The sequence below is a fragment of the Pelecanus crispus genome, chromosome 10 (genome assembly GCF_030463565.1).
Source record: "Pelecanus crispus isolate bPelCri1 chromosome 10, bPelCri1.pri, whole genome shotgun sequence".
In the NCBI taxonomy this organism is placed as follows: Eukaryota; Metazoa; Chordata; class Aves; order Pelecaniformes; family Pelecanidae; genus Pelecanus; species Pelecanus crispus.
The window spans coordinates 6,985,745-7,013,640 of NC_134652.1; the positions used below are offsets into that span (position 1 = coordinate 6,985,745).

Below are 27,896 nucleotides of genomic sequence, written 5' to 3' on the forward strand. Positions count from 1 at the left end.
CGTGCGTGTACAAGAGAAGACAGAGAGATTATTCTTCAAGATGCAGAGAGCAAAGGACAAGAGGCAACAAACACCAGCTCCACCTGGGAAATTCTAATTGAATATTAGAAAAAAATTTGCAATCACAGTAGTCAAACATTAGAATAGGGCCCGGAGAGGTGAAGGATCTCCATCCTTGAACAAAGCCCTAAGCCACTCCTGCCTTGAGCAGGGGAGTTGGCCTAAGCAACCTCTCCAGAGGTCCCTTCCAACCTATTTTCTGTGATGAAACACAAAATCTTGCGGTAAAGACCCAGTGGAGGTAAGGTATTTTTAATTCTAATAACCAAAATATATACACAATAACGTGTATTTTACATATAGAAAGAAAAAAAAAAACATACTGCATTTTGAAATTCATTTACTGCAATAAGAGAGGAAAATAGTCAGTAGTAAGGTTAAGTCACTAACATTAAGAAAAGCCACAATTGGCATGTTAGTTGAAGCCAGAGGAAAGCTACAGAAGCTCAGTATTCCGACACACGAATTCAAAGGATTTCATAACACCCAGCTCATCTCAACTTCACCACATGAAAATGGAGTCTGGATTGCAGGTCTGGACCTAGATTGTTATCTAGCACCCATAAGCTTCAGATTCCTCTATTTACATTGACTGTTTTGAGATATTAAACTGCAAGGTCAAGGTAAGTATTTTAGTTCTCACAACTGCAGCCTAGTTTTCACTAAAATTACCTTAATTACCAGACCAAAATGTTATTTTAAATTGTTCTTCATTTCAGGAGATGTGAACACTGAACTAGCTGTAACAAACTTCTAACATTTTCAAAGTCAAAGGTTCATTTTTACTTAAAAAAAAACCCACAATAAAACTCTTAACAGAGGCTTAAAAAGGTCTTTATAAAATAATCTCCGTCACACTTACAATAGTAAGAAAATGATTCTGGTTGCTAGTTTTTAGTAAATATGAACTCGTTTGTGTTATCTATATTAAAGATGGTTATAACTACAGTTCACATTTTATTTTTAAAAGGCGGACCAACAAACGTGTCAAGAAAAGCAGATTATTGCTGTTTCTCAACAAGTCCTTTTTAATAAGGATATGCCGCCTTGATAGGCAAAGCATGTTTGACAGCCAGCTCAGACAGGATAGCTGAAGGAGAGAAGCAATGATTTGCATGCCAAAAAAACCCTTCTTCGACGATCACTTTATACTTGGCATCTGTACAATTAAACTGATTTATGATCAAAATTGTGTCATTCCATCCATCTCCTGAATGACAGTGCTGATCATCTCAAAAATTTAAGTTTGCTTGAAGTGACACAAGAAGGTAGAATCTGAGCAAGTTCTGGACTGGCAGAAAAAAAGTCTGACGCTTATCCTGCCATCTGTAACTATGAAAATACTAGATGTTCTTCAAAGCGTTTTTCACCAGGTCTGTCGGAGCAACAGGTATGGCTGTGCAGAGAAAACAGAACACGTACATATGGGAAATACGAAATATATCAAGTTTTCTATTCCTGCAGTAGTACTAATAAAATTAAATATACCAACATTCAATTGCAAGAGGACTCAAAAAGATCTAAAAATCCATACACACTTTTAATCAATTTTTTAATACAATAAGCTCTTGAAATATACTTCTTGTGGACACAAATTGGCAATTACAATTACAGACAGAAAGAGCTCACAACAACTATTCACAGGATGTCCTTCGCTATACATTTCAATTAGCCACTAGATTCTTTAACTTATGGTAATAAATTATTCTACTCTAAGTAGAGATAGAAATAAAGGTGCGATAGTTTATACATCTGAGCTTTAACATGCTGGTGCATTCTCCTCCCTCACCAGGGCCCTCTCAAAAGAGCTGTAAAAATAAGAATAATTTGTAGAGAGTGTATAGTGACTTAAGCAAATCTTCTAACCAACACAGTGAAAGATACTCCTGTGAGTCTAATAAGAAGAATAAGATGCTAGTGGTGGCTATGCTTTACTAAAGGACAAAATTCTCATCTGCAAGAGTTGTTTAAAGACACCTTAGCATTTTCATTTTCCTTTCAACCAAGTTAACAAAATAAACAAGAAATTTCATTTCCTTTATCTATGTGTTACAAGTTGTCCCAAGCACTTCTTTACATTGTTTACGTGAAACCCTCTATTACTGTTTCACAAAGAACAGCTTCAGGATGATCTAGAAGAGCTAAATCAAGTCACTCATACAAAATAAAAGTAGAAGTCAAGAGGTTTTAATACCATTTGTACTATTTTATCAGTGAGTAGAAGCAAACAGATACTGGTAGCCACTCACCAGTTTTAAGTGCAATGAATTCTTCTCACATGTAATTTTAGCTAAGACAGCTGACACTACTGACTTGGCTTAGGTAAGAGTAAGTTACCAGTAGATGCCAAGAAAAACCTCCCAAGACAGAACACTACACAAGCATGCTATGCCGCAGACGCTGTGCATCAATGACCCTCTTCTTTCCTTTCAAAATTCATCCTCCGTATGATGAAGCACAGCGGCCACCTTAGTCCCTCTCCTGCTTTTAAGGACACTGTTTGGCCAACTCCCTCCATCTCTCCAAGAGAAAACAATCAGCTAATTCAGACCACAGATAAAACCAAGCATCCAGCTCCTCCCTTAGCTTGCCTCTGCTAAATTTTTTATCTGCTCCAAAATTACCACAGTCCCCAAGAAGTTAAAGGGACCTGCGCTGGCCAACAGCACCATAAAGATCACCATTCCTGAGAAGAGGCGAGCAGGCTAGTAGATCCTGCCTCTTTCCCTCTGCTGACAGCAGACACCATGAAGTTAAACTGGACAGCAAGAGGTAGCTCCGCACATCAAAGCAGGGAAGTGGTCAGGTCTCAGCATTCAAATCAATTAACATGAAAAGTATGAAGAGGGAGCCCAGAGCTACTTTTAGCATTTACTCTTTCCCTTAAGCAGCCCACAAATAAAGAGAGGCTGCTTCTTCAGATAATCTACTTCTAGATAGGTAAATGGATGTTGCTGTCATAGGCACTGCTGAATAGTCCATTACCTTCACACTGCCACCCTTCACATTTGAAGGTCTTAAAGAAAGGAAAAAAAGAAAAACCCACATGCCAACCCTACCCGACCACTGTCTAACACTGGGGGAGAATTTTCCTTTTCCCTACTGCGAGACTTACACAATAACATTTTACACAGCGTATGTAGAGACTTTTCTTCTTATGTAAAAAAGATCCTGGTCTTGTAGTGTGCAGCCTTCCCAAGACACCACTTGTCATTAAGTGCACGCAGGTGGGCCCTAACTGCCCTCCCATTTAAGCCTCTGGGATCTGAATCCTAGTCTCAAATGCTGTTCAGTCAAGCAAGCGCTGAGAGAAGTTCTGAGCAGCTCCTAATCACACAGACATCCTTGACTGTGCTTTGTTGCATGACATCCTGCTAAACCGTCCTCCAACTGCGTAGCTCTCAATGAAAAACACAATTATCCCAGTGTCTGCTGAAGCTAAGCAACAAACTCACTTCTAGCTTTGTGGTGATAAATTATCACATCCCAACCCCACCAATGAGACTGAAAGTTATTTCTGTAGCAATAGGCTTCATACGATTTCACTCTAAACATTCATAAAGAAATAAAAGCAGAGAAAAAATTCTGCAACTATGACTTGAGACTCTGCATAAGACATTGGGATAATTGATACACCACTGTCAGAGCTGTGCAGCCAAACAGTGCCTTCTTCCCATTATTTGGCCACGCTTTGAAAAATGCATTTTATCAGCTATGACATTTCATTTAAAAAAAAAAAAAAAGAAAAAAAAAAAGATGCTATCAACTGACCATCAGCAGCATTCTGTTACAAAAGACTACTAAAACCGTATGGTAAGTACTTAAAAGATATCTAGAATATTCCTCTGAAATGTCAAGTATCCCTCTTCATACTGGGTATTTACATACCTTGACATTATCAGTTCTTCTGAAAAATGGAGAAATACATCAGAAACTATCATGTTGTATGATTCCAAAAAGGCAAGGTGCATTTTTCTTCCTCCTTGCCTCTCAAAAAAGAATATAGCCTTTTCTACAACATCCAGTGATGCAAACTGGTACAACACAGGTCCTCAGTTAGGACACACACTTCTTAAAATAAAAATACCTGCAAGTATATTTCAGATCTAAGATACTCATTTACATTGTGTATTTAATTTCTTTTCAAAGTAAACCAACTTCCATGCTATATCATTTCACTTCTCCTACTGAAATTCTTAAGCTATACAAAGATAATAAAATACTGGCATATATAGAGGTCTCATTCAGTAATTTATCACTATCAATGTTCAACACCACCTCAGGAGAGAAGCAAGTTCTTCCCTGACACACACGTGCACAACTGGTCACCAATACTACAACATGCATATTACAACACTGGAACACTGTTGGTGTTCTTTCATCTACTGCACTGTAAATGAAGTTTCATCATATCCAATATCACCAAGTTTTCCTACACTTGAACAGTCACTGAACAATTGAAATGGGGGAGAAGGATGATAAAGAGAGATCATATTTTTTGACATATTCGTACTGGCAATTATTATCCCATACCAAAAGCTGTAACATCAGATATCTTTTGGGAATGAAGAGGGGGAAGAACTTGAAGACTTCCCCTGCATTTAAGTCTAGAAATTGTTTTTGCAATGTGGCTGCCTGCTTCATAATTTAAATTTCAGAGGAAAAAGGGAAAGTAAAGACTTTCAATTGCAGCTGAATTTGAGTACGTAAGTTATACTAGAACAAACTTACAAATTCATGTTTCTATACATCAATGCTGTGGCTGCTCAGGATTGATATTCATAGTCCTGTATATTTCTTTGAGGAACAGCAAGGCAGTGTCTTCAGATCCCCTATGAAGAATTTAAAAAAAAAAAAAAAAAAAGTGTTATTTTGGTATGGTCCATGTTCTAATTCTTGTAAGCCACACTTCATCCCATTCCAGCTCTCTAAAACGTTTGCCCAACTTAGTCTGCACAAAAGTTTGCCCTAGTCCTTATCTGTCAGGAACATGGCCCTACCACTACCAACTTCCTTTGAGCTACAATTCTTCATCAGTTTTGGATTATTTCTGCTATCAGCCGTAGCTTATGCATTTACCTTTTCTACTGCATTTCCCCCTACTCTGTCCTCCCTAACTTACAACGGCTGCAACTTGAAATCCTCTTCTCTATCCACTTCTTTGACGTTACTCATTTGGCTTAAGTCTCCTCAAATAATCTATCACTTTTTGTCTGCGATGGGCTCCTAAAAATGTATTCCACCAAGAATACATTCTACTTGTCAAGGCTTTCTTCCTTTACTTGCTGCACTGCATCTATCAGCCCAATGTCAAAACTCAGCCTTGCCAGTTCTATCAGCAATATTCTAATTCTTCTCTCCTAACTGGCTGGCACTTCCTTGTAAATAGACTATATTAAGTATCCATAGTCTTCCTCTTCCTTACCACTAGAAAGGAAGTTCTCAAATAATTTAAAGATTAATATAATTCAAGTGCCACGTTTCCAAGTTGGTGTTTTCCCTCCCCTTTTCAAAATCAAAGCTTCAGGCCATCTGAATTTAAATTTAACATAAACAGGCTTAATTTTCTTATTTGTCTATAAAGTGTTATTTAAACACACATAAACAATACCAATACAAAGAGTTACAACCACTGTAAAAAATCACAAAGTTGAAGAGGCAAATTTTAACAAAATTCCAAAGCTGCAGGAGTTGTTAGATAAGGGTAGCTTCCCGTGCTTTTTAAAATAAATTACCTAGGGAGACAGTAAAGGAGTTTTAGACAGTCAGAACTGTGATCCTCCAAATGTGAGGAACAGCATTTACAGAGCACCAGGACAGAGTTAAAAGCGCAAGCTAAGGGACTACAGATATTTTCCACAACTGAACAGAGAGACAGTAACCGTATTTCTTGATGGTCTCCGCTATTAAATGAGCAAGCGCACAAGCAAGCAGAAGGATCAACAAGGAAGCTTCATTCTCTCAAACACACAGATCATTTCATTTAAGGCTTTCCACACCACCCCCCTCCAAAAAAGAAAAAAAAAAAAAGAAAAGAAAAGAAAAGAAAACCCCAAACCCACCACGCTCTCATATTTGGGTCATTAATCATTGTACTTATCATCCTTACTTGAATGACAAAAAAAAGCTATGGGTAGCAAGTTTTCAAAAACCTGGCAACGATAGGCTGCTGCCTTGTGGAAAAGAACTCCCCGTTCCTTCAACGCTACCCACGAAACGGCACTGCCACCACTGGGTCACCGACTGCTCGGGGAGCCCTGCCAGAGCTCAGCGCTCAGCAGTGCTGGCACACATCAGCACCGCAGCCTCGATACTCCCTTCTCCAGCAGCTACTGATCTTTAACAATATAAGTGATACTGACTTTAATAAGATCCTTCAGGTAATGCTTTCAATTCCATATTTTAACCTCTGGAAAAATGCCTGCTTCTAAAAATTATTAGCTATTGCAAATCAAAACCTTCAAAAATAGCATAGCGCACTGCTTGTCTGGCACCTGCTGAACTCAAACCAAGAGACCAGCCACTCCTCCCTCACCAACAGCATTTTGCACAGCTCAGCAACTGATGTCCCAGCTTGTCTGTTACATGGAAAGGTGTGCTGTCGTGTTGCCAAATACAGTTTACACATCCTTTGCTCTACCATTCCACATCTGGTGCATTTTCATGTGTGCTTAATTTTATGACAGTAATAAAATGCATACAATGACATACCCAAGAAAGAAAAAAAAAAAAAAAAAAAAAAAAAGAGTAACTCATAAGCGCAAATACAACAGGTCAATAGTTACTGCTATTCCTATAAATGGAATTATATCTTTCTCCATCTGAAACATGTAAGTACTTAAAGTAAATCCAAACCCAGGTAAGGCAACTGTGTACTGCAGCTCTGACTACATGATGACACCAAACTCTGCTTCTTGTTCTGCAAGTTGTTTGTATATGAACAACCACTGTACACAAATGGTCAATCATAACCATCCAAATTTACAGGAAGATCCACTGTACCTTTTTTCTTCCTTTTACTTGTTAATCTTTGATGGAAGAGCATCAATATCCAGCAATTTCATTCCAACATGAAGAGGTAATAGAGTTTTAATACATATTGTAGTCCAATACAATTCCTTCACAAATAGTTTTAGCTGAAAAACTAGAGCTGTCAAAATGGTCCTGGAGCTCTCCTAGTTCTGAAAATGATTGTAGCTAAAGGGGTGTGTTTTGAGTGTCAAAGTTCAAGAGATCAGCATGCAATGTCTTTATTGCAAACAGGGCAATAGGTTTCTTTACTTCTTGCTAACACAGAATTCTATTTTGAAATGAGATTAGCTAATAGTGACATCTAGGTGCAACACCTTGAGACTGACACTCCCTGGACAGTCATATATACTGTTTACCTTAATACTCGAATCCTCTCAATTACGTAACACTTGAGCATCCAGAGCATAACAAATTTATTTTTACAGCATGCCAGTGTGGGAAGGCAACATCTTTCCAAATGAGAGGCCATTTCAGAATTTAAGTGATGAGGACCTCACATCCAACTTTTCCAAACGTTTCAAAGATTACAAAGACCCAGAAAACTTAGGTCTCCTAAGTCATATGCATACACATCAACCAGTGGAACAAATCCTATTCTGGTAGAATTTGTTGGTCCTTTTGCAATGTTTAACTTCTCAAATCAGCAGTAGCCTGAAAAAAATATCTCTCTGTATATAAACACAGTTATTTTTGTGAAAATGTACTTGAAGTGAAACACTAGGCCATGATTTTTGAGAGAGATCATCTAAGTTTTCATTAAAAAACACTCAAAACAGGAAACACGATTCTAGCTGTTATCATATTGGTCACAGGCAAATAACAGACCATAGGAGTAAGATAAATGGTAGGTATGTCATTACAAACATTTAAGTATAGACAGTTATATCAGAAAAGCAGTATTTATAGAATCACAAATATTTCCCCTTACCAGTAGCACAAATGACTCTGTAAAGCAAAAAGGTATTCATTGAAGCTTTCTATTGGTTTTTCTTGTAGAACATAGTCAATACGACGTCCTCCATTTAGCATGCCAACCTTCACTAAAAAGTCTTCATCTTTGGGAGGGTCTGGACTCTCAGTGATCTTTTCAGCTAAAATTAAAGAGGTTAAGATTTAAACTATTTTCAAGCACAGCCTGCCTGACTATAATGAAGAAATATCACCCATTTTCCCTGCTATAATTTCCAAGTGCTTGCAATAAGACAGTAATAACAGCCTCAACTCACTAGCATCCCACTGCATAATTCAGAAAGGTTACTGGAACTACAGACTTATTTCTTTCATAACAGTTTAAACAGAGTATGTTTGAAGAATAGCTCACATAAAGTAGTAGCTGAGCAATTTTAAAAACAAACCCCACTGTTTATACACAGATAGATCCAGTCATTCCATAAGTGAATAACCTGAAATAATATATTTTTACACCCCCCTTGCATAAAGTCAATCACTATCCTCAATTTAAACTAGGAGGAATGTCTTGTCTTTGTAAGTATAGACAAAGCCAACATTACTAAACACCAACAGATAATTCACAACTGGGAGGCCTGCCCTTGGTATCAGTAGGGATAATATTCGTATCCGACTTAAATTTATTTTGCTCAACAGCATTTTTTTCTGTTAGAGTGCATACTTAATGCTTCTTAGCTCATCCCAAAAACTCAGCAGAACACTACTGAAGAGAATAAATCTCACAAATACTTCTTTGTATTAATTTGCCCTGAGAGGAAAGATTTAGAAACCTGCCCTTCCAACAGAAAGTTGAAAGGTTATACAAACTCAAGCCTAAAATATCCTTCAATAAAATCTGTTAATTTTTCCTTTCCTAAAAGACAAAAAAATGCAGCAGTAGATCTTATATTATACATAAGATAATATATATTAAAAAAAATATATATTTTATATATATATATATAATAATATATATTAAATACTCCAAAAGCACAGAGGCCTCCCCTGTTAAGGGTCAGGAAAATCAATAGCAAGCAATCACTAGAATACTCAAGTTTCTACTAATTTGAGATTGGTAACTTATAAGAAAATCAATAATGTGTCCACATACCTTCTACCACTTGCTTTTCTTCTTCCTCTTTAATTTGGTTAGCTACTTTCTCCAGTTCTGCTTGTAGCTGAGTTGAAGACGTATGAGCACGTGCAAATTCATTAAGGGTCTGCCATGCACTCTTCAAAGAGCTAATAAAACCCTGTTTCAAATCAGATCCCATACGAGAGAGAGAGTCTTTCAACTCTAAGAAAAAGGGGAAAAAAAAAAAAAAGAAAAAAAATCACCATAGTAGAAGGATTTAAAATTATAAACTAAAACCATAGTGATTAAAGCCTGTCCAACAAACATTCCAATTATTAGGAGAAACAGGCCTCCCACGTCATGAACGTGTGTTTCTTGCTTCTCTATTCCATTTAAAAAGATGAGGTGAAACGTAATTAACACACAATTGATTTCTCACTGAAAGGGTCGATGACTTAACACCTCCTAGCACAGGAAACAGTCCAACAGCCTCCAAGTGCAGAAGGGTCCACAAAAATAGCTACATCAGCCAATCCCTCAACACCAACACCACCCACAATCACTCCTAACATCCTACATTACAGGAAAATTATAGAGAGACTAGTTTCAAACTGCAGTATAGCAGAAGAGACCAGAAAGGCTGCCAATGTCTCTTGCAGTGGTAGTGAATTTGGAGAAGCACTCCCAGACAACTCTAGCCTGTAATTCTGCTACAGCTCAGTAACTGTGTCACCAGTAACCGAGCTGCTATTCAATACTGGTGGGAAACCTCCTTCTGAATGAAGGAGAGCTCTTCGCAACAACTGGTTAGAACCACATGGGTCCGTTAGATCAGGGCTCACGACTATTCCATGGAACATTCACCTACATCAATGAAAAACCAGTGAAGAGCAACAGACTATATTTTTCTCCTTTATTATACACACTTTTTGAGAGTTGTAACCTAAAACATGCCTTAACAAGCACCTTGTCCAGTCTAGGAAAGCAGACTCATTCTAATGTACCATTCTAAAGTATAGCTGCTGCAGAATTTCTCCATCCAAGTGCCTGAAGACAGGCTTTCAGGAGGACTCTGTGAACGTGTACAATAGTAATATCGTCAACTGTACAGCAAAACTGACTTTCCTTATTAGGTGTGCAAAATTTAAGTATGGCACTTTGATCTGATGTGTACCCGTGAGCAACAAAATCCAGTCTCTGCCCACCAATGGCTATGGAACCACCTTTTTTCTCAATGTTTCCAATAGTCAACAGACACTGGATAAACACGTCATTAGGAACAAGGTAAAATAAACGAGTAAATTTAGTTTCTGTTTCACATCATGTTAGAAATTAAGGTCAACAAGCAACGCACAGCAATTTTAAAATGTTAATCAGAAGCTCAAATCTGGAGGAATTAGAATTATTACATCTGAATGCAGTTGTGAATGCCCAACTTACAGGGCTGGCAGGGATCCTCTCTGATATTTAGGAAAAACATGGAGTTAGATATCCAGCAACATTGATTAGTCTCTTGAAATTTTACAATATTCTAATGCATCAAATGAGTAAATTAGGAGTGAGATCCATATATGAAATAAGTTTTCTTTTTACCCAGGTGAAGTCTTTTCCTGCCTTTATGATGTGGAATAAGAACTGGTTTTAAATCCATGTCTTCAACGATCATTGGTTCTAACCTGTAAGCTACTGGATCAAGCTGTTAAGAAACAATACATTGACATTTAGTTATCTCAGAAATTATTCTAATTATCACATTTCAGTGAAAAAAAAAAATCCCTATTTATGATTACTAGAGAACCATTATCACATTTCAGTGAAAAAAAAAAATCCCTATTTATGATTACTAGAGAACCATTCTTGAAATCTGTTCTATTTCAGCTTACAGAAACTCAGTTCATGACCATTTAGTTTAATCGTATGATTTAGCAGGCTCATTAACTAATTAGGTCTTGTTCTCCTACAGACAGAGAGAAATTCTGAGAGGCAACACAACAGTGAAAGAGCAGCAAAATTTTCTTGCACTCTACCAACATGTCACTTTAATTGTTAAACAAGATGGGACAAAAGAGGACAAATGTACTGCATGCACTGCAAAACCTTTAAGGATTTCTAAATTCCCAGAATCTAAACTGGAAATTCAGAAAAGTCCTGTAAATGGCTCAAATACTTTATAAAAACCTACAAGAGTGCCTTGAAATTAATGGGAAAAAAAAAAAGATTTTTTTAAGCTCTGAAAATGAACAGGGCATATATTATCAAGTCAACCCATACCTAGAATGCTAGGTATGGAACCTATAGCAGCTCTACTTCACTTTTGCAGTAAAAGACCACAAATATTTGGAATATATATTTCAGTTGGGTCATTTTTTAAAAAGGGTGTATTGGGAAATATATGTAGGGGAACAGAAGGTGTAATGCTCAGAGGTTAAAACTTAGTGTTCTGCATTGTTGTCATCTGCATCGACTAAAATCAAATCTCAAAAGTACTGCTTACTCACTGGATGATAGATATTGAAGAATCCCTTGCAGGTAGGAAGCCTGTAGTTCTCATCAATCTTCTCCACACCTCTCACAGTAAGGAACACACCAATAGGAGAACCGAGAGCAAAGAAAATATCCGGTTCAAAGTCCAATGCATTGTAAACCACAGAAACCTACCAGACAGAAATCAGATATAGAATGTGTCAGAACTGCCAGCTAGTTAGTATAATGCTTACCTAGGAGTGAAAAACAAGTTGTGTATTAAATCAACCACATGCTCTTAGTACTTCCAAGAAGCTTCAGCTGCATTGCCCTATTCCATACTAATACCATAGTACTAATATATTTTAATACTGTAATATTAAAATGTTTTTCTTAAAAAAAAATTCAGAAGTACAAAAAAAAAAAAAAAGAAAAATTTAGAACAGGAAGTCTTTAAGGTTTGGTTTTTAAGTTAAGTTTGAGGTAAAACTTAAATATAACAGCATAAATGGATCAATTTAGGCTACCATGTTAAATGCAAAGCCACAGAACCATTCAAAATTAGGCCATTCACACAGTTCTACTTCTGGAACAGAACTGTGTTTACAGCTCACTCACTGCTGAAAGAAAAAATTAATCGTAGGGGCATCCTTGTTATAATAAGTTTTGCTTTTCAATAGTCCAACCCACTTTCCCAGCTCTCCCTCCTGCCAAGGGTAAGTTCTATGTAAACATAACTTTTGTACAACAATCAAGTGAAGTAGCACAAAGTCATCAACGTTAACAAACAAACAAACAGACAGCATTGTTCCAAATGAATCATTTAAATCTATGCAGTCTCACCTGGCCAGTTCCAACTTCAAAATACTCATAGTCAATGTTCACAGAAGAAACGGATGCACCAACTGGAAGCTTCCTCTTTGTGTGCAGCTGACCAGACTCCGAAGAGGAGACAGAAGTAACTGTCTCTTTTGCTTTCTGGGCATCTTCTTGAGTTTGGAGTGTGGCAGCCAGCACTGCTTTCTTTTCTGCTACTGCTTTCTTTTGCTCCTTTGGAGACAAGTTTCAAAACCAGGAAAAAAGTTTATTTCACAGTCGACAAAATTCCTTAAATATATCCATGATGTTAACAAGTGTGTTAAAGAATAGAAGTTACTCCACAGGAAGGAAGTCAGTTACATTTGCTTAACAACTTCTTATTTCATTCCTTAAAAATGTACTTACCTGCTTGGCTGCTCTGTCTTTTACAAAATTAGCTATTTTCTTTCTTGGTCCAAGAGGTATCCCCATTTCCTTCAGGTCATCGACTGTACACATCAGCTAAAAACAACCCCACACACATCAAAGCATACATTATAACTTTTCCAGGAACATGTATAATTTCTTAATCACAATGACTAATGAATTAGATAAGACATTTTATAAAGCTACAGAAATTACAAAAAAAATTAAACAGACATTATACAAAATGCCCTAAAATAACTGGGGGAAAAAAAACACAAGGGGGGAAAAAAAAGTCACATAAGACTTAGTCTTCATGTCAGACATTAATTATCTTACCCCTTTGCAATGCTTTCATGACTCATGGTACACTAAACGAAACATAACAAAAAAAAAAAAAAAAAGAAGAAAAGAACAACCAATCCAAAAAACCCAAAACACAAAAAACCCAAACATAAACCTCCAAACCCTGGCAATTCCCATAAGTCAAGTGAACATTATTGTACCAGAGACTCCATGTCAATTCGCTCCTTTTCGAATGTACTTGCATACTCCGACAAACTAAGCATTTCCAGAGTCTTCTGCAAAGTAGGAACATCATCATCTACTTCAGGCTCACAAAGGTCATCACCAGAGGTAGTAATTGAGGAGCCCAAGGAACTGGTATCTTCAGTCATCTTAAAAAAGCAGCACAGAAACAGAATCACATCATCTAACAGTGAAAAGCCAATATACAGCAAGTAAATACAAGGTTAATTACTTTCTCTTAAAAACATTATTATGTAAGCTTTGTAAATTTATACCCATTTTTAGTAAAGCAGGATACAGATGTTCCACTAATAACAAATCAGCAAAATATATATTTAAAAGTTACTAAGAAAGGCAAAAGGTTTCTTGAGCTTTCCGACACTCAAAAATATTTCCTTCTAAGCATCAAACAACTCATCACTGTTTCTAGCCTGAACACAGATAGATTCTTTCCCTCTTATGCATCTCCCCCACCATTCAGATACTGTTTAGGCCAAGTTACGTGCCCACAAGGGTCAAAGCTGATGTTCACGATCAAATCCCATTACTGGCCTACTTGGAATTTGAGAGATGTGCAAATAGCTTGTCCTGAGAACTGACAATATTTACAAAACTGCACATTTCCATTAACATGTTAAAATGTACTATCAGAACCCACAACTGTGTTTCAGATAATAAATTCTGAAAACTTAAGAAAAAGTTGCTGAAAATATCACACCTATTTGCCTGGAAAGATTAGCATGCAAATTACCTGTTTATCATGAACAGCCGCGTCCTTTACAGTCCCATTAACACCAGAGAATGGTGCAGTACTTACTGATGAAGCCAAGTCCTTCTGGTTAGACAACATGTCAAATAGAATTAAGGAACCTGGAAACGGGAATTATTATTGCCTTGGTAAAAATGTCAGATTTTCCTGTCCCTAAATCCTAAGCAAGATTTATATGCAATAGTAATAGCAACATATAGATTGATCAAAAAAGATGGCTGAAGTAAAACTAAAATACCCACATATTAACTTGCACATGATCATTCTCAGCAAAAAGCAAACTTTCCCCCCCCACCCATTCATGTGAAATAGCTTTATGTAGTTGCCATGATTAACCTATCTTTCCTTAACCATCTTAGACTGCTTGCCAAACTGGAGGCAAAGTACCAGCCCAAACCAGTATGCCATATGTCTTTATAACACTTATTCTATGTTCCAAAAAATCATCTTACTTTTACTAAGTGGGGGTTCTGAGACACAGAAGTCACCCACCTAACAAGACACCAGATAATGTCAACTTTTAAACACAAGTTAAGACATTAAGTCTTCATGAAGGAAACTAAAGGGGGGCGGGGAAGGGGGAAATGCATGCATCCATGAAGGACTAACCTTCTCTCAAAGCTTTATAAACTTAGCTGTTGAGAGGTGTTTGACTTTTAGTCAGCAGTATTCTGAAAGACAGCCACGCCCTATCAGCTAATTTTAGCCTTGTGCTTAATGAAGGTTCCATTTCCCTTAGTGTAGGAATGCTGGTTTTATCCCAAATCAATTCCTTAGATAATTACCTAAACTATGCCCAGCCACAGAGACTCCTCCTTTGAAATCTGGGTTGCGACTCATGAAAAGCGCATACAAACGATTCATTTCCATCCCCACTTTATCCACAATCGTCTGACAGTAGGTGGGGCTGTTGTAAAACAGTATGTCAAGAAGCGTTTCATTGGTGAAGTGGCGCAAGCGTCCAATGCTCGGCAAAGTGATTTTTTTTATGTTCCTAGTAACACAAAATCATTAGAAGCATGAATGTCTTTAAAGAAATGCAGATAAGAACTTTGTTAACTTTTGAAATGACAAGTAGTAGAACTGCAGTGTCAATACTACAGATATGGTCTCTACAGACATTAAAAAAAACCCATATAGCCTTCTGTCCTCATTGTATATTCATACATTAGTGCTATCTGCTGATTGTACATATTTGAGAAAGATACAGCTCCCTTTCCTCTCTCCAGGCTGAAGGGATGCCTGAAGCAATCTCTTCTCTGTTCCAACACTGCTCTCATACAGTAACAGGGAAGTTCTGTGAGCAGATTGGAAGAAGCGGAAGAGCAAAAGAACCTGCATAGAAAAACTGAAGGTGAAATTGAAGTAACAGGCGACATAATACTCTCTTTTTGGAGAAAAAGCTTGGCATCAGCATCTGCTGCCTGGACTTAAGACAGCTGCAATGGAATTGCCAGAGAACTGAGACTGCCTTAGCATTGCCTGATTTGATTAACAGAATGAGGATCTTCATTCCTCATTCAGTGTTCAAATGAGAATAAAAGACTAAGAGTCTAGGAAAGCAGCATGACTTGAGTAAGCTAGAACAGTCTGGAGAACACCAGCGTGTGCTCTAAGAGGTACAGCTTGCTGTCTTTGCAATTTCTACTTCCCCATCTTTGAGCAAGAGAAAACAGCTTGAAATGTCAAGCAACAGCAAAGAGATAGGCACCAAGAAGTGATTTCAAAATAGATTTTAAAATGCTGTAACACTCCTATCCAAATATAGACACTTTGTTTCCAGAATTAAAAAAAAAATAAATAAAAAATCTTAGCTCAACTGCCTAATCATAATGCAGTTACTACTCTAGGACTGGACAGAGGGCTAATTGCCTTCCTTAGAAAGAGGCCATTGACATCTCTTAAGGTCGGACTCAATGAGACTGCAGAAAGGTACAGGGGAGAAAACTCTCCACCCTAAATTGTACATACCTGGACAATACATGTCCATGCTCACCACCTCATACTTAGGATCACTCTCTCTACACGCTCATTCACCATGTATCAATGCATTAGCCACTTTCATGAAAAGGCAGCATTGACAAAGTGTGTGTGTATATGTATCCTGTCACTCAGTGACATGAAAATAAACAAGAGAAAATACTCCACATGCCTTTCCAGCTTTCCCTATACTCCTCATCAAAATGTTAATTAAAAAAAATTACCAATTCTTCTTTGTAACCCAGCCAAACATTTATTCATCTAGTCTAAAGAGCATATTAACTTCTCTTTTAATACACTTTACAAAAACTGTTAAGATGCAGCTCATGTGAAGTTCACATTACACAATATACTCACCTGTCTACACCTGTTGCATCTCCATGCAGAGAACTATGCCAGTGAACTGGGAGGAATTCCACCCTGCTCACCTTACGTTCCTCTAAAGATTTCTTAAAGTGAGTCTGCAACAACTTCAGAGAAACAGTCCTAAAATCATCAACTGCAGAGAAGAGTAATGAAAATGTGATAGTAGCAGTACTCAAGTAACACACAATTACAAATATTCTTTCTCCACTCCCCAGTTTTAGACTGTTTATATATATAAAAATATAAATGTTTTTATGTATAAAAATGTAAAAATATAAATTAAAGAAACTGCAAAGTGGGAAAATCTTTGCAAGGATTACTCCTCTAACTGTAAGAAAATATGTATTTTTTTAAAACAGTGAATTTTCTAGCAAGCTGCTATTTATCTCACAATGAATGCATTTTTACTCCATGACCAGACATGGCCTTCTTCATTTACTCAGTTGTGCTGGATTGTATTTAAAAAAAAACAAAAGAGCAAACAGAAAACCACCCCACACAAACACCACCACAGACACAAGCCACACAAAGCAAACACATACACCCACACAAAAAACCACACCCCCCACACCCCAAAACCCAAACCACTCTGCAAGTTTAATATTGAGGACTAATAATAACAGTTAAAGCTGTAAGTCTGACAAAACACAGATTCTGCTTTTGGAAAATAATCAGGAAAAAAATCCTACCAGAAATTGAACTTCTTAACATCAGAGACTTTTTTTTTTTCTTTTTAAAAGACATGCTTATCTGAATATAAGATATAGAGACCTACATTTAAACAGTTAAGAATATGACTGCTCATTAAACAACCAAAAACTTACCACATTCAACAATGCTTCTAAACCTCAAGTCGCATACAGGACCTATGCCATGAACCATAAATACTAGATGGTCAATTTGGGACATTTCTCCTGTAGAAAAAGAAAATACAAAATTCAGAGTACCAATACGTACTGCAGTGGTGAAGTTTAGAGTGAAGCAATGTTAAGATATACTTGCTTTATAAAGCCTATTACATAACATGGTTCAGGATATAACACAGCCCACCGGACTCCTTTGATTACAAAAACCAAAACCAGGTAATACTAAGGAACAACTTTAATCTTTAGACTCTAGGCACAGACAGTGCATTGCCACTCTACCCACTAGGGTCCAACTTTTGTACAGAAATTAACTGACTGTTCAAGCTGCAGACTGACGTACAGTAATCACATACCATCAGGAATTTCATCATGGTCATCATCAATTCCACGTTTTACTACCCTTGGTCTTGCCTGACCATCTTGAGTGGTTCCCCATTCATCTGGTGTGGCAGCAGGTTGGAACTGAACTATGACCTGAAAAAAATATATTGTCCAATTACAAACACAAAAAACCTTATGACTCATATTGTTAGTCTGAAAGCATTGCATGGTTTAACGCACTTTTTGTTTGATTGCTTTACCTTGCATCCGAGACAACTGTTTTCTTTAATTAGCACATATGCAGAAAAAAGCCTTAGAAAACCCTAGGGCTATTCCTTATGGGAGCGCCAGCTTCACTAAAACTAGATTCCGAAATAAGAGTTAATTCTCATTAGCTTGAAAAGCAACCAGATGACTTAAACAAAAGTAACCACTAGTTGAAGAAGCTGGCCTGCTCAGTGATTCTTAACAATTTTAACACCTGAAACAAGCATTATTCAAGCTCCTCTTTCCTAGACGCCAGTACCTGCTCTTCCTTAGCTGATTAGTGTTTTTGTAAGGAAACTGGACACTACCCCATTGACATTTTTACAATTACTCTATCATGATGGGAAGGGGGGCAGGGGGGAAGAGCAGTGCTTTTCAGGGAAGGACAGCAACATTCAAAGTAGCCCAGAAATCCTACCAAGTGAGAAATTCAGTCATATGGCTGAACTTGACTTACACTGACTCGCAATAGTCTGAACTCATATTTATGACACCAAGTGGTTTAAGCGCTCCTTCTCTAGGTTTTTACTGGACAGAACTCCTTAACCAGCACCATAAGTGCTTAAAGTAAGAGCAACCATGACCCTTTCTGGCTCTTGGACTATTTTATTTATTTATTAATTACCGCATCTGTGATAAGCGAACAGTTAACAGCATTGGTCAATAAGGCTGAAGTCCATGTTTTAATCACTCTGCTAACAGTCTCTTGTATTTAGAATAACTTTTAAAGCTTTTTTTGCTAGACTTTCTCATGGCCTAAAAATAGTTGCATGGCTAAAAATAGTTCTCATGGCTTAGATACACAAACTAATTACCTTACAGTTAGATTAACACTCTGCTCCACGTGAAAGCTCTTAGTTTCAATTACCTTCTATTTGGTCCAGACTGTTTGAGGTTAAACTAATTCAAATTGCCTCCCGCTGGCTGCCAGTTATGCTTAGTCAAAATATTTACTATATAAACCCTTACTTTTCTTAGGTTTCAGAAAGCATTGTCTTTTAATCATGTGACAGCACATTGAAGTGAGCAGGAGTTCAGTGTTCTAAAACTTTATCATCTTTAATGCACACATATTCAAAACAATCAACAAGTACATTTCAAACAAGACTAAGACTGCATTCAATTTCTGCTTCCATCCACCTCCTCATTCACCCCTAGTGAATTCTGTGAGAACCAATCGCCAAAATCTATTGCATTACCTTGGGATTATGCATAACAATTGTCTCCCCATTTGGGAATTCAAGTCGCCGATGCCATTGATTTGTAGTTACAGCCTTTTTATATTCTGCCTGAAACAGTAAACAAGTTACACAAAATCAGTATGCCTTCTTAGACAAAGTATTTTTTGGCCTTGTGCATCATCTGTAATGTTAAGGTTATAATTCACACAACTTTATTTATACAAAAGTGTCAGGTGAAGCACTACACAAGTCGATTTTAGGTCATAGCTGTGCAGGACCTAAACATGAGCAAGGTGGCCTTCTAGCCACTCCCCTTTCCAGGATTTGCTTACTTATGTTCCAGAAAGCGCATTCTGGAAATCATTTTAATGAAACACAAAGAAGTACTTCTAAGGTCATAAATACAAAGAACTGTCAAGTTCTTCGTGAAGTTTATGTAAAGGTCATACTAACCTCTAGCTTATCACTAAAATCCTCAGTGTAAGGAACAAACCGGCTATCCTTGTCTCCCTTATAAAACCACATGCATCGTCTCACTTCAGAAGGCTCTTCTTCCCAGTAAACAGCTTTCCTCATTCTGTCATACAGGTATACATCATAGCGTCCCCCGTCAGTGCTCAGAACCACACTCTCAGGATCAGGCTGGACTACGACACAAAAGTCGCACTCGGTTACAATACTAACACATGCAATCTTTTTTCTCTCTCGCCCCAGCCCCAATCACTTCTATGATGAATATTACGCTATTAAGACAGATGTTTACACTATGGAAAAGAAGCTTCATAATATCAGGCAATCATTGTGCTGCTCCTAAAACGTTTCTGTATGCTCTGTACACAACAAAAAAAAGCTTTGAACAATTCTCAAATATGAATACTTATTTCCAGAGCTGACAGAGTTTAACAAAAAGGCAAACCAGGACACAGATAACTAGTTCTACGTGAAAATGCGATGTGCACTAGGGATGTCCATCTTAACACTGGTGGCACCAAGCAACTCATAATTTAAGTGAATAAATCAAGTGGCACAAAATACATCTTTGAGATATGTATTAGTATTACTTATTATTGCCATATCACTCTTTCCTATGTGAGTGACATTACTCACACATCTTCCTTCTAGTCCTTCTGTTCACCTCCAAATAAGATATGATTAAGATTTTCATAACTTACCAGAATTATAGACTTCCTCTAGTTTCACAGAATCCAGAATGCTGAACGGCATCCATATTGGCTTGTCCTCCACCTCCTTACAGTAGAACCAGTGTGGCTGAACCGGCTCATATTGGTTCTGCAGCAAAACAGGAGGTGCCTGGACCAGTGGACCTGCAGGCCTGGGAGCTCGGGGCTGTGACTGCGGAAACTGAAAATACATATGGGTTCATCACCTCAACCTCACATAGTTTTTACAGAACTGATCTATACTTTGCTATAGAGAACACTCCGAGCGTTTATTTCTAACATTTTATCCCACAAGAACATTAGCTTTCATTCTAAAAAGGTTATAGAGAAGTTGTCCACTTTACCATGTTTTTGAAAACTTACACCTTTTCAAACTGAGAAAGGATGTGAATTTTGTTCCCACAAATGCTGTTAAAAACTGTTACAGTCTAGCACCTTGATTACCTAAGACCAGTAAGGTTTAAAATATTCTCTTAAATTTTCAAAACTCAAGCTGAGCTTATTTCTTACGGCCACCAAATTTGACATTAAAAAAAAAAACAAACCATATTCTTCTCCTTATTCATTTATACATAATTACATTTTTGCATAAAGATTGTCCATTTTAACAAGTGCCACCTCAGTAATAGCTCTCTTCCTGCAAAACGATCAGGACAGGCAGATTTCACTCTAGTGTAGCCTCAGTGACACAAGAAAAATAACTGATTTTGAAAGGGACTATAGACTACATAAAGCTGATTTCATATAAATTGTACAAAGATCCCAGTTAGTACAAATAAAAGCAAGTGATGTCAGCAGTAACAACTGCTTTGGCGGATACATTAAAAAAAAAAAAACAACCAACTAATATACTGTACAAATATAAAATCAAGCAATCAGAAGTTCTGAAATTCTTTAAAACTCCAGATTATTCAGGTTCTACTGCCTTTGCTATGTTTTTTGTCATTATTTGTCATTATTCTATTCTTTATTCACAATAGCAGCAATATAGCAATTGCTCAGGCAAAATAAAAACAATTTATGTTGTTTTCAAGGAAAACTTGTCAGGTTATTACTAATCCATTTACATTATTTTAATAATGTCTTTGTGAAGGTAAAAAAAAATGGAGATCAATGCTGTACATCACACAAAATCCTCAACCTGGCTTCACCAGCAAAGCCAGCTTGGAAAGAGATTTTTAGCCCATATCTTACAAATGGCTGAATGACCTCATTTACAGCAGAGGCGCAAACAATGCAGCAGCACAGCTGAAATGGCAGCAAACTCAGTAGCCGACAGAAAAGAGCAACAGAACTTCACAACTTGTCTTTGTTTCTGATGCCAGAAGCTCATGTAGACACAGCCTCAGGGTACACTCTCTTCAAAGATCAGGGAGTTTTCCTAAAGCAACAGTTCCAGGCTAGTTCTAGTGAAAAGATTTTCCTATTAGAAATGGTTCAAGACTTTTTCAGGGTTTTTTTGGGGGGAAAAGAAAAATCTTGAGAAGCGAAAATATGCAATTCAAAGAGGAAAGTGACTTAAATTGTTTTGTTCTGGTACCAGGACGTCAGGAATTATATATATACCTGTGCCAATGACCCTGGAGGTGTGTGATACATCTGGACGGGTGGTACAGAGGATGGTGGGTGAGCAGGTCCAGGACTCTGTTGCAGCTGCGGTGGAGTAAGGTATGGGTTAGCTCTGCTGCTCAGGGTGGTGTGCCGATAGGGGTTATACCCCTGCTGAGATGTTCCCTGGGGAAGAGTAGACGCATTTGCAGGCGGGGGACAGCTCTGCTGAGGAGTCTGATAAGCCGTGATTCCCACCTGTGAAGTAGGTGGTGTGTTGTAAGAGGACTGTGACTTGGGAACATGCGGTGAAAAGGCATTTTGCCCATCCTGCGCCCCAGACACAAGCGGAAGTGAAGTTGGAGGCCTGGAGAAGGCTGGTGCTGCAACAGGCGGTGCAACAGTTGTTAAGGGTGGCTGCCCAATACTGCCAAATGGATCACTGCTGCTAGGGACTTGAGAGAAATAGTTGAAAGTCTGTGGTGGATTGGGGCTGGCAGAAGTCTGACCCAAGAAGCTGTCCTCTTCACCAACATCTGCAGAATCATCTGCAAAAACAAAAACATCACTAGAGGTATTGTGAGAGGTTCAAACCAGTTAGTGTATTTGGTCAAAATGTTCTATAACATTATCAGCTTTTTCCAAAACTCTGTTGGCCCCCATAAAGCGAAAAGCATTACAAAGCTTACATGTCCTTGATGATTACACCATAAAATGAAACAAAAGATACAAAGTCTTCAAGAACATTTAAAATGGGCCACAAAAGTCACTCAGTGTACACAGATAAAGCAACAAAAATTAAAAATCTGAAATAAGAGACCAAAGTATGACTGAAGTCAGGGCCTTCCCAAGCCACCTTGGCAAAGATCCCTGCTTCCAGGGCACTCAAATCCCTTCCAATTTCCCTTATGCCTACCAAATGCAACAGCAGCCTTGATTCATTTCCTTTCACCATGAAAACAGTTACCAAGCATAGGACTTTATGCTCTAGTTTTCAGAATTCCAAAAACAAATTTAAAAGCAGAGCTTAAGGACATTCTCAAAGAGACCCAACCTATTGGTTAAGCAATCCATTCTCACCTGCTCCTTCAGCAGTGCCCTCGCAAGGTTTCCCATTTGACTTGCAAGGTGGTCACAACTCATTACTCCAAGTCACTTGATGAGCAACACTTACTCCAGTTCTCTCTAAAAATCCTACTCTAGACTGGCACAAGAGCTAAATCTCTGGTGCAGAAAAATAAGTCCTCATTCTATGTAACTGCAGGAGAGGGCTTAAAAAGGTACAAGGCCATGACTGCCCTTTCACATTGAAAAAATACATAAACCAGGTCCTGGTCAATCACAGTTTTCTGCTTTACAGTGATCTAGTAACAAGTGGGAAGAAAAGAGGTTTGACTTTATCATAGGTCTTGCCATAAACTCAGGTAAACCCGGGATGGTCTGAGCATCACTGCCTGCTGAGGGAAGAGCACCGTGCAAGCAGCCAGTGCAATCTGGAGAAGTCATAAGAGTGTTGTCATCTGCTCTGGCAATAAAATAGTCCCCAGGCTGTGGGGAAGAAACCACAGAGCTATCATTGCTTCTCTGCTACTCAGTCCCCAGCCAAAGAGAGAGACCAAGCACCTCTGCAGCTACAAGCAGCCAATAACAAATGTCTTTATCTGCAACCAACATAACTGTAATACAGCGTATCAAGGGAGCACAGGGGAATCCACAGAGAAGTCTCCCTAGGAAGCTGCTGTTCTAATTAATTAATCATAAAGGAATCAGCTGCCATGACTAAAAAGGACTATTTTAACCATCTTTTATTTAGTAGTCTTTTCAGACAGTGTCAGTTTGAGGCAAACATCACCTGCATTTATCAATTTCTCTCACTTTCTCCTATAGCGTTTTATTCCACTTTGAAGAACAAACCCCAAAATGTATGTATGCGAACCATCGTGTGAAGCAAACTAAAACCATTTATAAGCAATGGCCACTATGAAGTCAGGTCAGCTTCTAAACAATAAAATTATTCTTCCTTTCACATTTCATAAACATTGTGGAATAGAGAGAAGCATACTGCATACCACACTGTCAGTTTTCTGCTTTCCAAAATAACTGGTGGCAGAGCAGGCAATTCACCTCACCATGTTGGATCACGATAACCATGTAGCAATGTGCTGAAGAGTTTTCAAGGCCTTTAGCAAATGCCCGTTCACAAAACACCTACTATTCTCCAATTTCAAAAGGTTTCGGAGATTTAGTCTAACTGTATCTTTCCAATCTGTATTGAGTTTGCGTGGCAAGGTTTTGGTAGCAGGGGGGCTACAGGGGTGGCTTCTGTGAGAAGCTGCTAGAAGCTTCCCCTGTGGCCAACAGAGCCAACGCCAGTGGCTCCAACACAAACCCGCCTCTCGCCAAGGCTGAGCTCATCAGCGACACTGGTAGCACCTCTGGGATAACATATTTAAGAAGGGAGAGGGGGGAGGAAAACCCTGTACAATTGCAGCTGAAGAGAGGAGTGAGAATATGTGAGAGGAACAGCCCTGCAGCCCCCAAGGTCAGTGCAGAAGGAGGGGAGGAGGTGCTCCAGGCACGGAGCAGAGATTCCCCTGCAGCCCTGGTGCAGCCCGTGGCGAGGCAGCTGTGCCCTTGTCATGGTTCAGCCCCAGCCAGCAACTCAGCACCACGCAGCCGCTCGCTCACTGCCCCTGCCCCGATGGGATGGGGGAGAGAATCAGAGGAGTGAGAAACACTCCTGGGTTGAGATAAGAACAGTTTAATCATTGAAATAAAGTAAAATAATAATAATAATAATAATAATATACAAAGCAAGTGATGCACAATGCAATTGCTCACCACCTGCCAACCAATACCCAGACAGTTCCTGAGCAGCGATCGCTGCTCCCCGGCCAACCCCCCCAGTTTCTATACTGAGCATGACATCATATGGTATGGAATAGCCCTTTGGGCAGTTTGGATCAACTATTCTGGCTGTGCCCCCTCCAAGCTTCTTGTGTGCCTGGCAGAGCATGGGAAGCTGAAAAGTCCTTGACCAGCATAAGCAGTACTTAAAACCATCAGTGTGTTATCAGCATTCTTCTCCTACTAAATCCAAAACACAGCACTATGCCTGCTACTAGGAAGAAAATGAACTCTATCCCAGCTGAAACCAGGACAGCCTTGCACCCATGGAGGCCCATGGGGGAGCAGAGATCCCCCTGCACCCGGGGAGGAGCCCACGCCAGAGCAGGGGATGTGCCCCAGGGAGGCTGGGACCCCTGGGAAGCCCGCGCTGGAGCAGGCTCCTGGCAGGAGCTGTGGCCCCGTGGGGAGAGGAGCCCAGGCTGGAGCGGGTTTGCTGGCAGGGCTGGGGACCCCGCGGGGGACCCACGCTGGAGCAGGCTGCTCCTGAGGGGCTGCACCCCGGGGAAGGGACCCACGCTGGGGCAGTGCGTGAAGAACTGCAGCCCATGGGAAGAACTTACATTGGAGAAGTTAATGGAGAACTGTACTCTGTGGGAGGGACCCCAGGCTGCAGCAGGGGAAGAGGAGGAAGGAGTGGCAGAGAAAACGTGATGAACTGACCGCAACCCCCATTCCCTGTCCCCCTGCGCCGCTGGCAGGGAGGAGGTGGAGAAATGGGGAGTGAAGTCGAGCCCGGGAAGAAGGGAAGGGTGGGAGGAAAGTGTTTTAAGATTTAATTTTTATTTCTCATTACCCTATATTGATTTGATTGGTAATAAATTAAACTAATTCCCCCAAGTTGAGTCTGTTTTGCCTGTGATAGTAATTGGTGAGTGATGTCTCCCTGCCCTTATCTTGACCCATGAGCCTTCTGTTATATTTCTCTCTCCCCTGTCCAGCTGAGGAGGGGAGTGGTAGAGCAGCTTTGGTGGGCACCTGGCATCCAGCCAGGGTCAACCCACCACACTTGCAAAATGAGGCTGACAAAAGTTCTGCCAAAACAAAAATTATACATATATCTATATATATACACACACGCACACACACAGAGTTTTCCAACACAATACATTATTTTGTACTTTGCCTTTTTCCAATTTTGCAAAAACTACGTTGGAACGTAAGCCCAGACTGGCAGAAAAAGAAGCACTTCATACCAATTAAAAAGTTTCCTATGAGTGCACAGCTTTGACATACAAGGGCAGTATTCTTCCCCTATACAAAACTGTCTTTCTTCGACAGTGACTGTGCGACAACCTCCTGTATATCCCTCCCTATAGAAGGTGGTACCTTGTCACTCACAGATTGTCACCTGACAATCACAAGTGACATTCGTCCACTTCCTCATTGGGAACGCTCCTCTCTATCTACAGTAAGTATATTGGTTAATTCACCCACACCTGAGCCAGAGAATGTATCTGGCAGTTTTTACTCATTCTTGGAGATACAAAATTTATGACTGCCCAGAGCTTCCTAATGTTGGCTGTTAGATGTCAAACAATTCCTGAGATCAATTCTTACTACATTTTACACAGTTGAAACTTCAAACTCAAGAGCTTGTTCTTTCCTGCTTCAAACTATGATTCATGGTGCAAAATGCTCTATGCAGCTAGATCCCTGTGACACCTGGCTGGACAAACTGCGAGCGCAGTGGACCACAGACACAGAACATTTAACTGGCGACAGGGGTTACTTGGACAGACATGGAATGTGGCACAACCTCTGGCACTGAAATTCACTCCAGCTGCAAAATGATAAACCTTCATCCGATCAAGCCTTAAGTGACATGGAGATTATATGATTCATCATATTAATGAAGTCCCATCAGATTTTCTTCCTGACTAGCTTCAAAGTCTTCAGGAAATTGCCACATGACAGTCATCTGTGCAAAGCTACTGACCAGAGCAGCACTTCAAAAATTACTTTTTTTAAAAAATGAAAATGTATACTTGCAAGAAATAAAAACTATAAGGATTGCAAAATGGAAGTAGTAAATTTGTCAGGTACCTAGATACCTCAGGTAAGTAGAAATAATATTCTCATACTTTTATCCCTCCCACACAAAAAACTGTAGTTGATCTAAAAAAATGTTTCAAAGCCATACTTAGCAAATATTTTATTAAATCTACGGCGACGTACTCCACTGATTTTCAGCTATATCAATACCTACTTTAGCTAAGATGCAACAGCACTGAAATCAAGTCTTGGATTTTGGACTCAACATGTACCAATGCAGTAAAATCTAAAATACCTGATTTCTAGATGCATTTCTACTGTTCAGGACTTTAATCTCAGACTGAACGCATTTCCAGAAAAATCCACTTCTTTATCTGAAACTGTTTGAGCATCAGATTTTGAGTTGCACATGCATGTGTCTGGGACACCACTAAGGCTTTAGAAGGAAATGATATTAAAACCACGGTTAAATTAACAAGTAAATTTAAGGTGCCTGCTTAACATGCTATGTTCACGCAGAGTAAATAGAAGATAACATGGAAGAGGAGCTTAAAAAAAGCGGAAACACGAAGCACACCCCTGAACAGAAGTACTGACAACTTCGAAATGCTGAAACAAGTATGCCAATCAATGAACTGAAAACATGATAACCATCCCCTCTCCCTAGACCCAGAACGAAACGCCAAAGTATTAAGCACACGCAAGAAAGCCGAACATCTGCCTCTCAAGCAGCTCGTCCTCCCTGAAGCGTTAACAGCCGGCAGCGACACTCAGATCAGAGCGCCCTGCGGAGAGAAGATTAGGATCGAACCCGCAGGCAGGGGCCCAGGCGCTGGCCAGGCCCGCAGCACCCCTTGCCAGGCCCCGGCTCTGCCCCGCGGGCCCCGCACAGCCCCCGCGCCCGCCCGCTTCCCTCAGGGCGGCCCCTCAGCGCCCCCCGGCCGCCCTCCCTACCGGCTGCCAGGAGAGCGGGGCCCGGCGGCATAGCCGGAGCCTGGCTGACGGGGATGAAAGGCACGGTGAAGTTGAATTCGGTAGCGGAGGAAGAGAAGAGCAAGTTGGTGGTGCTGCCGCCGGTACCGCCAGGCTTCGCCGCCGCCATGGCTGCAGCCCGGCCACGTCCCTTCCCCCGCGGCGCACGGCCCCTTCCGCCCTCACCGCTCTGCCCGCTTCCAAGATGGCGGCGGC

General features: G+C 39.5%; 1 protein-coding gene across 2 annotated transcripts; it reads right to left on the minus strand.

Moving 5' to 3' along the window:
• Positions 1 to 374: 374 nt before the first annotated feature.
• Positions 375 to 27,825, minus strand: SEC23IP (SEC23 interacting protein). 2 transcript variants are annotated; one of them, XM_075717495.1, is made up of 19 exons: positions 27,663 to 27,825; positions 21,825 to 22,354; positions 20,250 to 20,439; positions 19,531 to 19,724; positions 19,096 to 19,185; positions 17,662 to 17,782; positions 17,267 to 17,356; positions 16,434 to 16,575; positions 14,882 to 15,090; positions 14,079 to 14,197; positions 13,306 to 13,476; positions 12,803 to 12,898; positions 12,422 to 12,628; positions 11,614 to 11,769; positions 10,709 to 10,811; positions 9,152 to 9,337; positions 8,021 to 8,183; positions 4,792 to 4,892; positions 375 to 1,456 (listed from the first exon to the last, which is right to left on the minus strand). In XM_075717495.1, the coding sequence occupies exons 1-18, from the start codon at positions 27,808 to 27,810 to the stop codon at positions 4,811 to 4,813; spliced, it is 2,997 nt and encodes a 998-aa protein (XP_075573610.1). In that variant the 5' UTR covers positions 27,811 to 27,825; the 3' UTR covers positions 375 to 1,456; positions 4,792 to 4,810. The 2 variants fall into 2 exon arrangements, with proteins under 2 accessions (XP_075573610.1, XP_075573611.1); XM_075717496.1 differs by lacking the exon at positions 12,803 to 12,898 and having other exon boundaries at positions 27,663 to 27,729.
• Positions 27,826 to 27,896: the final 71 nt, after the last annotated feature.

What these genes read in the sequence shown, in the direction of transcription:
- SEC23IP (XM_075717495.1), bottom strand. Translation starts at nt 27,810, where the DNA reads ATGGCGGCGGCGAAGCCTGGCGGTACCGGCGGCAGCACCACCAACTTG. An exon ending in TTGTTATGCATAATCCCAAG is followed by an intron (nt 17,783 to 19,095) that starts GTAATGCAATAG and finishes TATTTTTTTCAG; the next exon opens with GTCATAGTTCAGTTCCAACC. An exon ending in CGGCTGTTCATGATAAACAG is followed by an intron (nt 13,477 to 14,078) that starts GTAATTTGCATG and finishes TGCTTTTTTAAG; the next exon opens with ATGACTGAAGATACCAGTTC.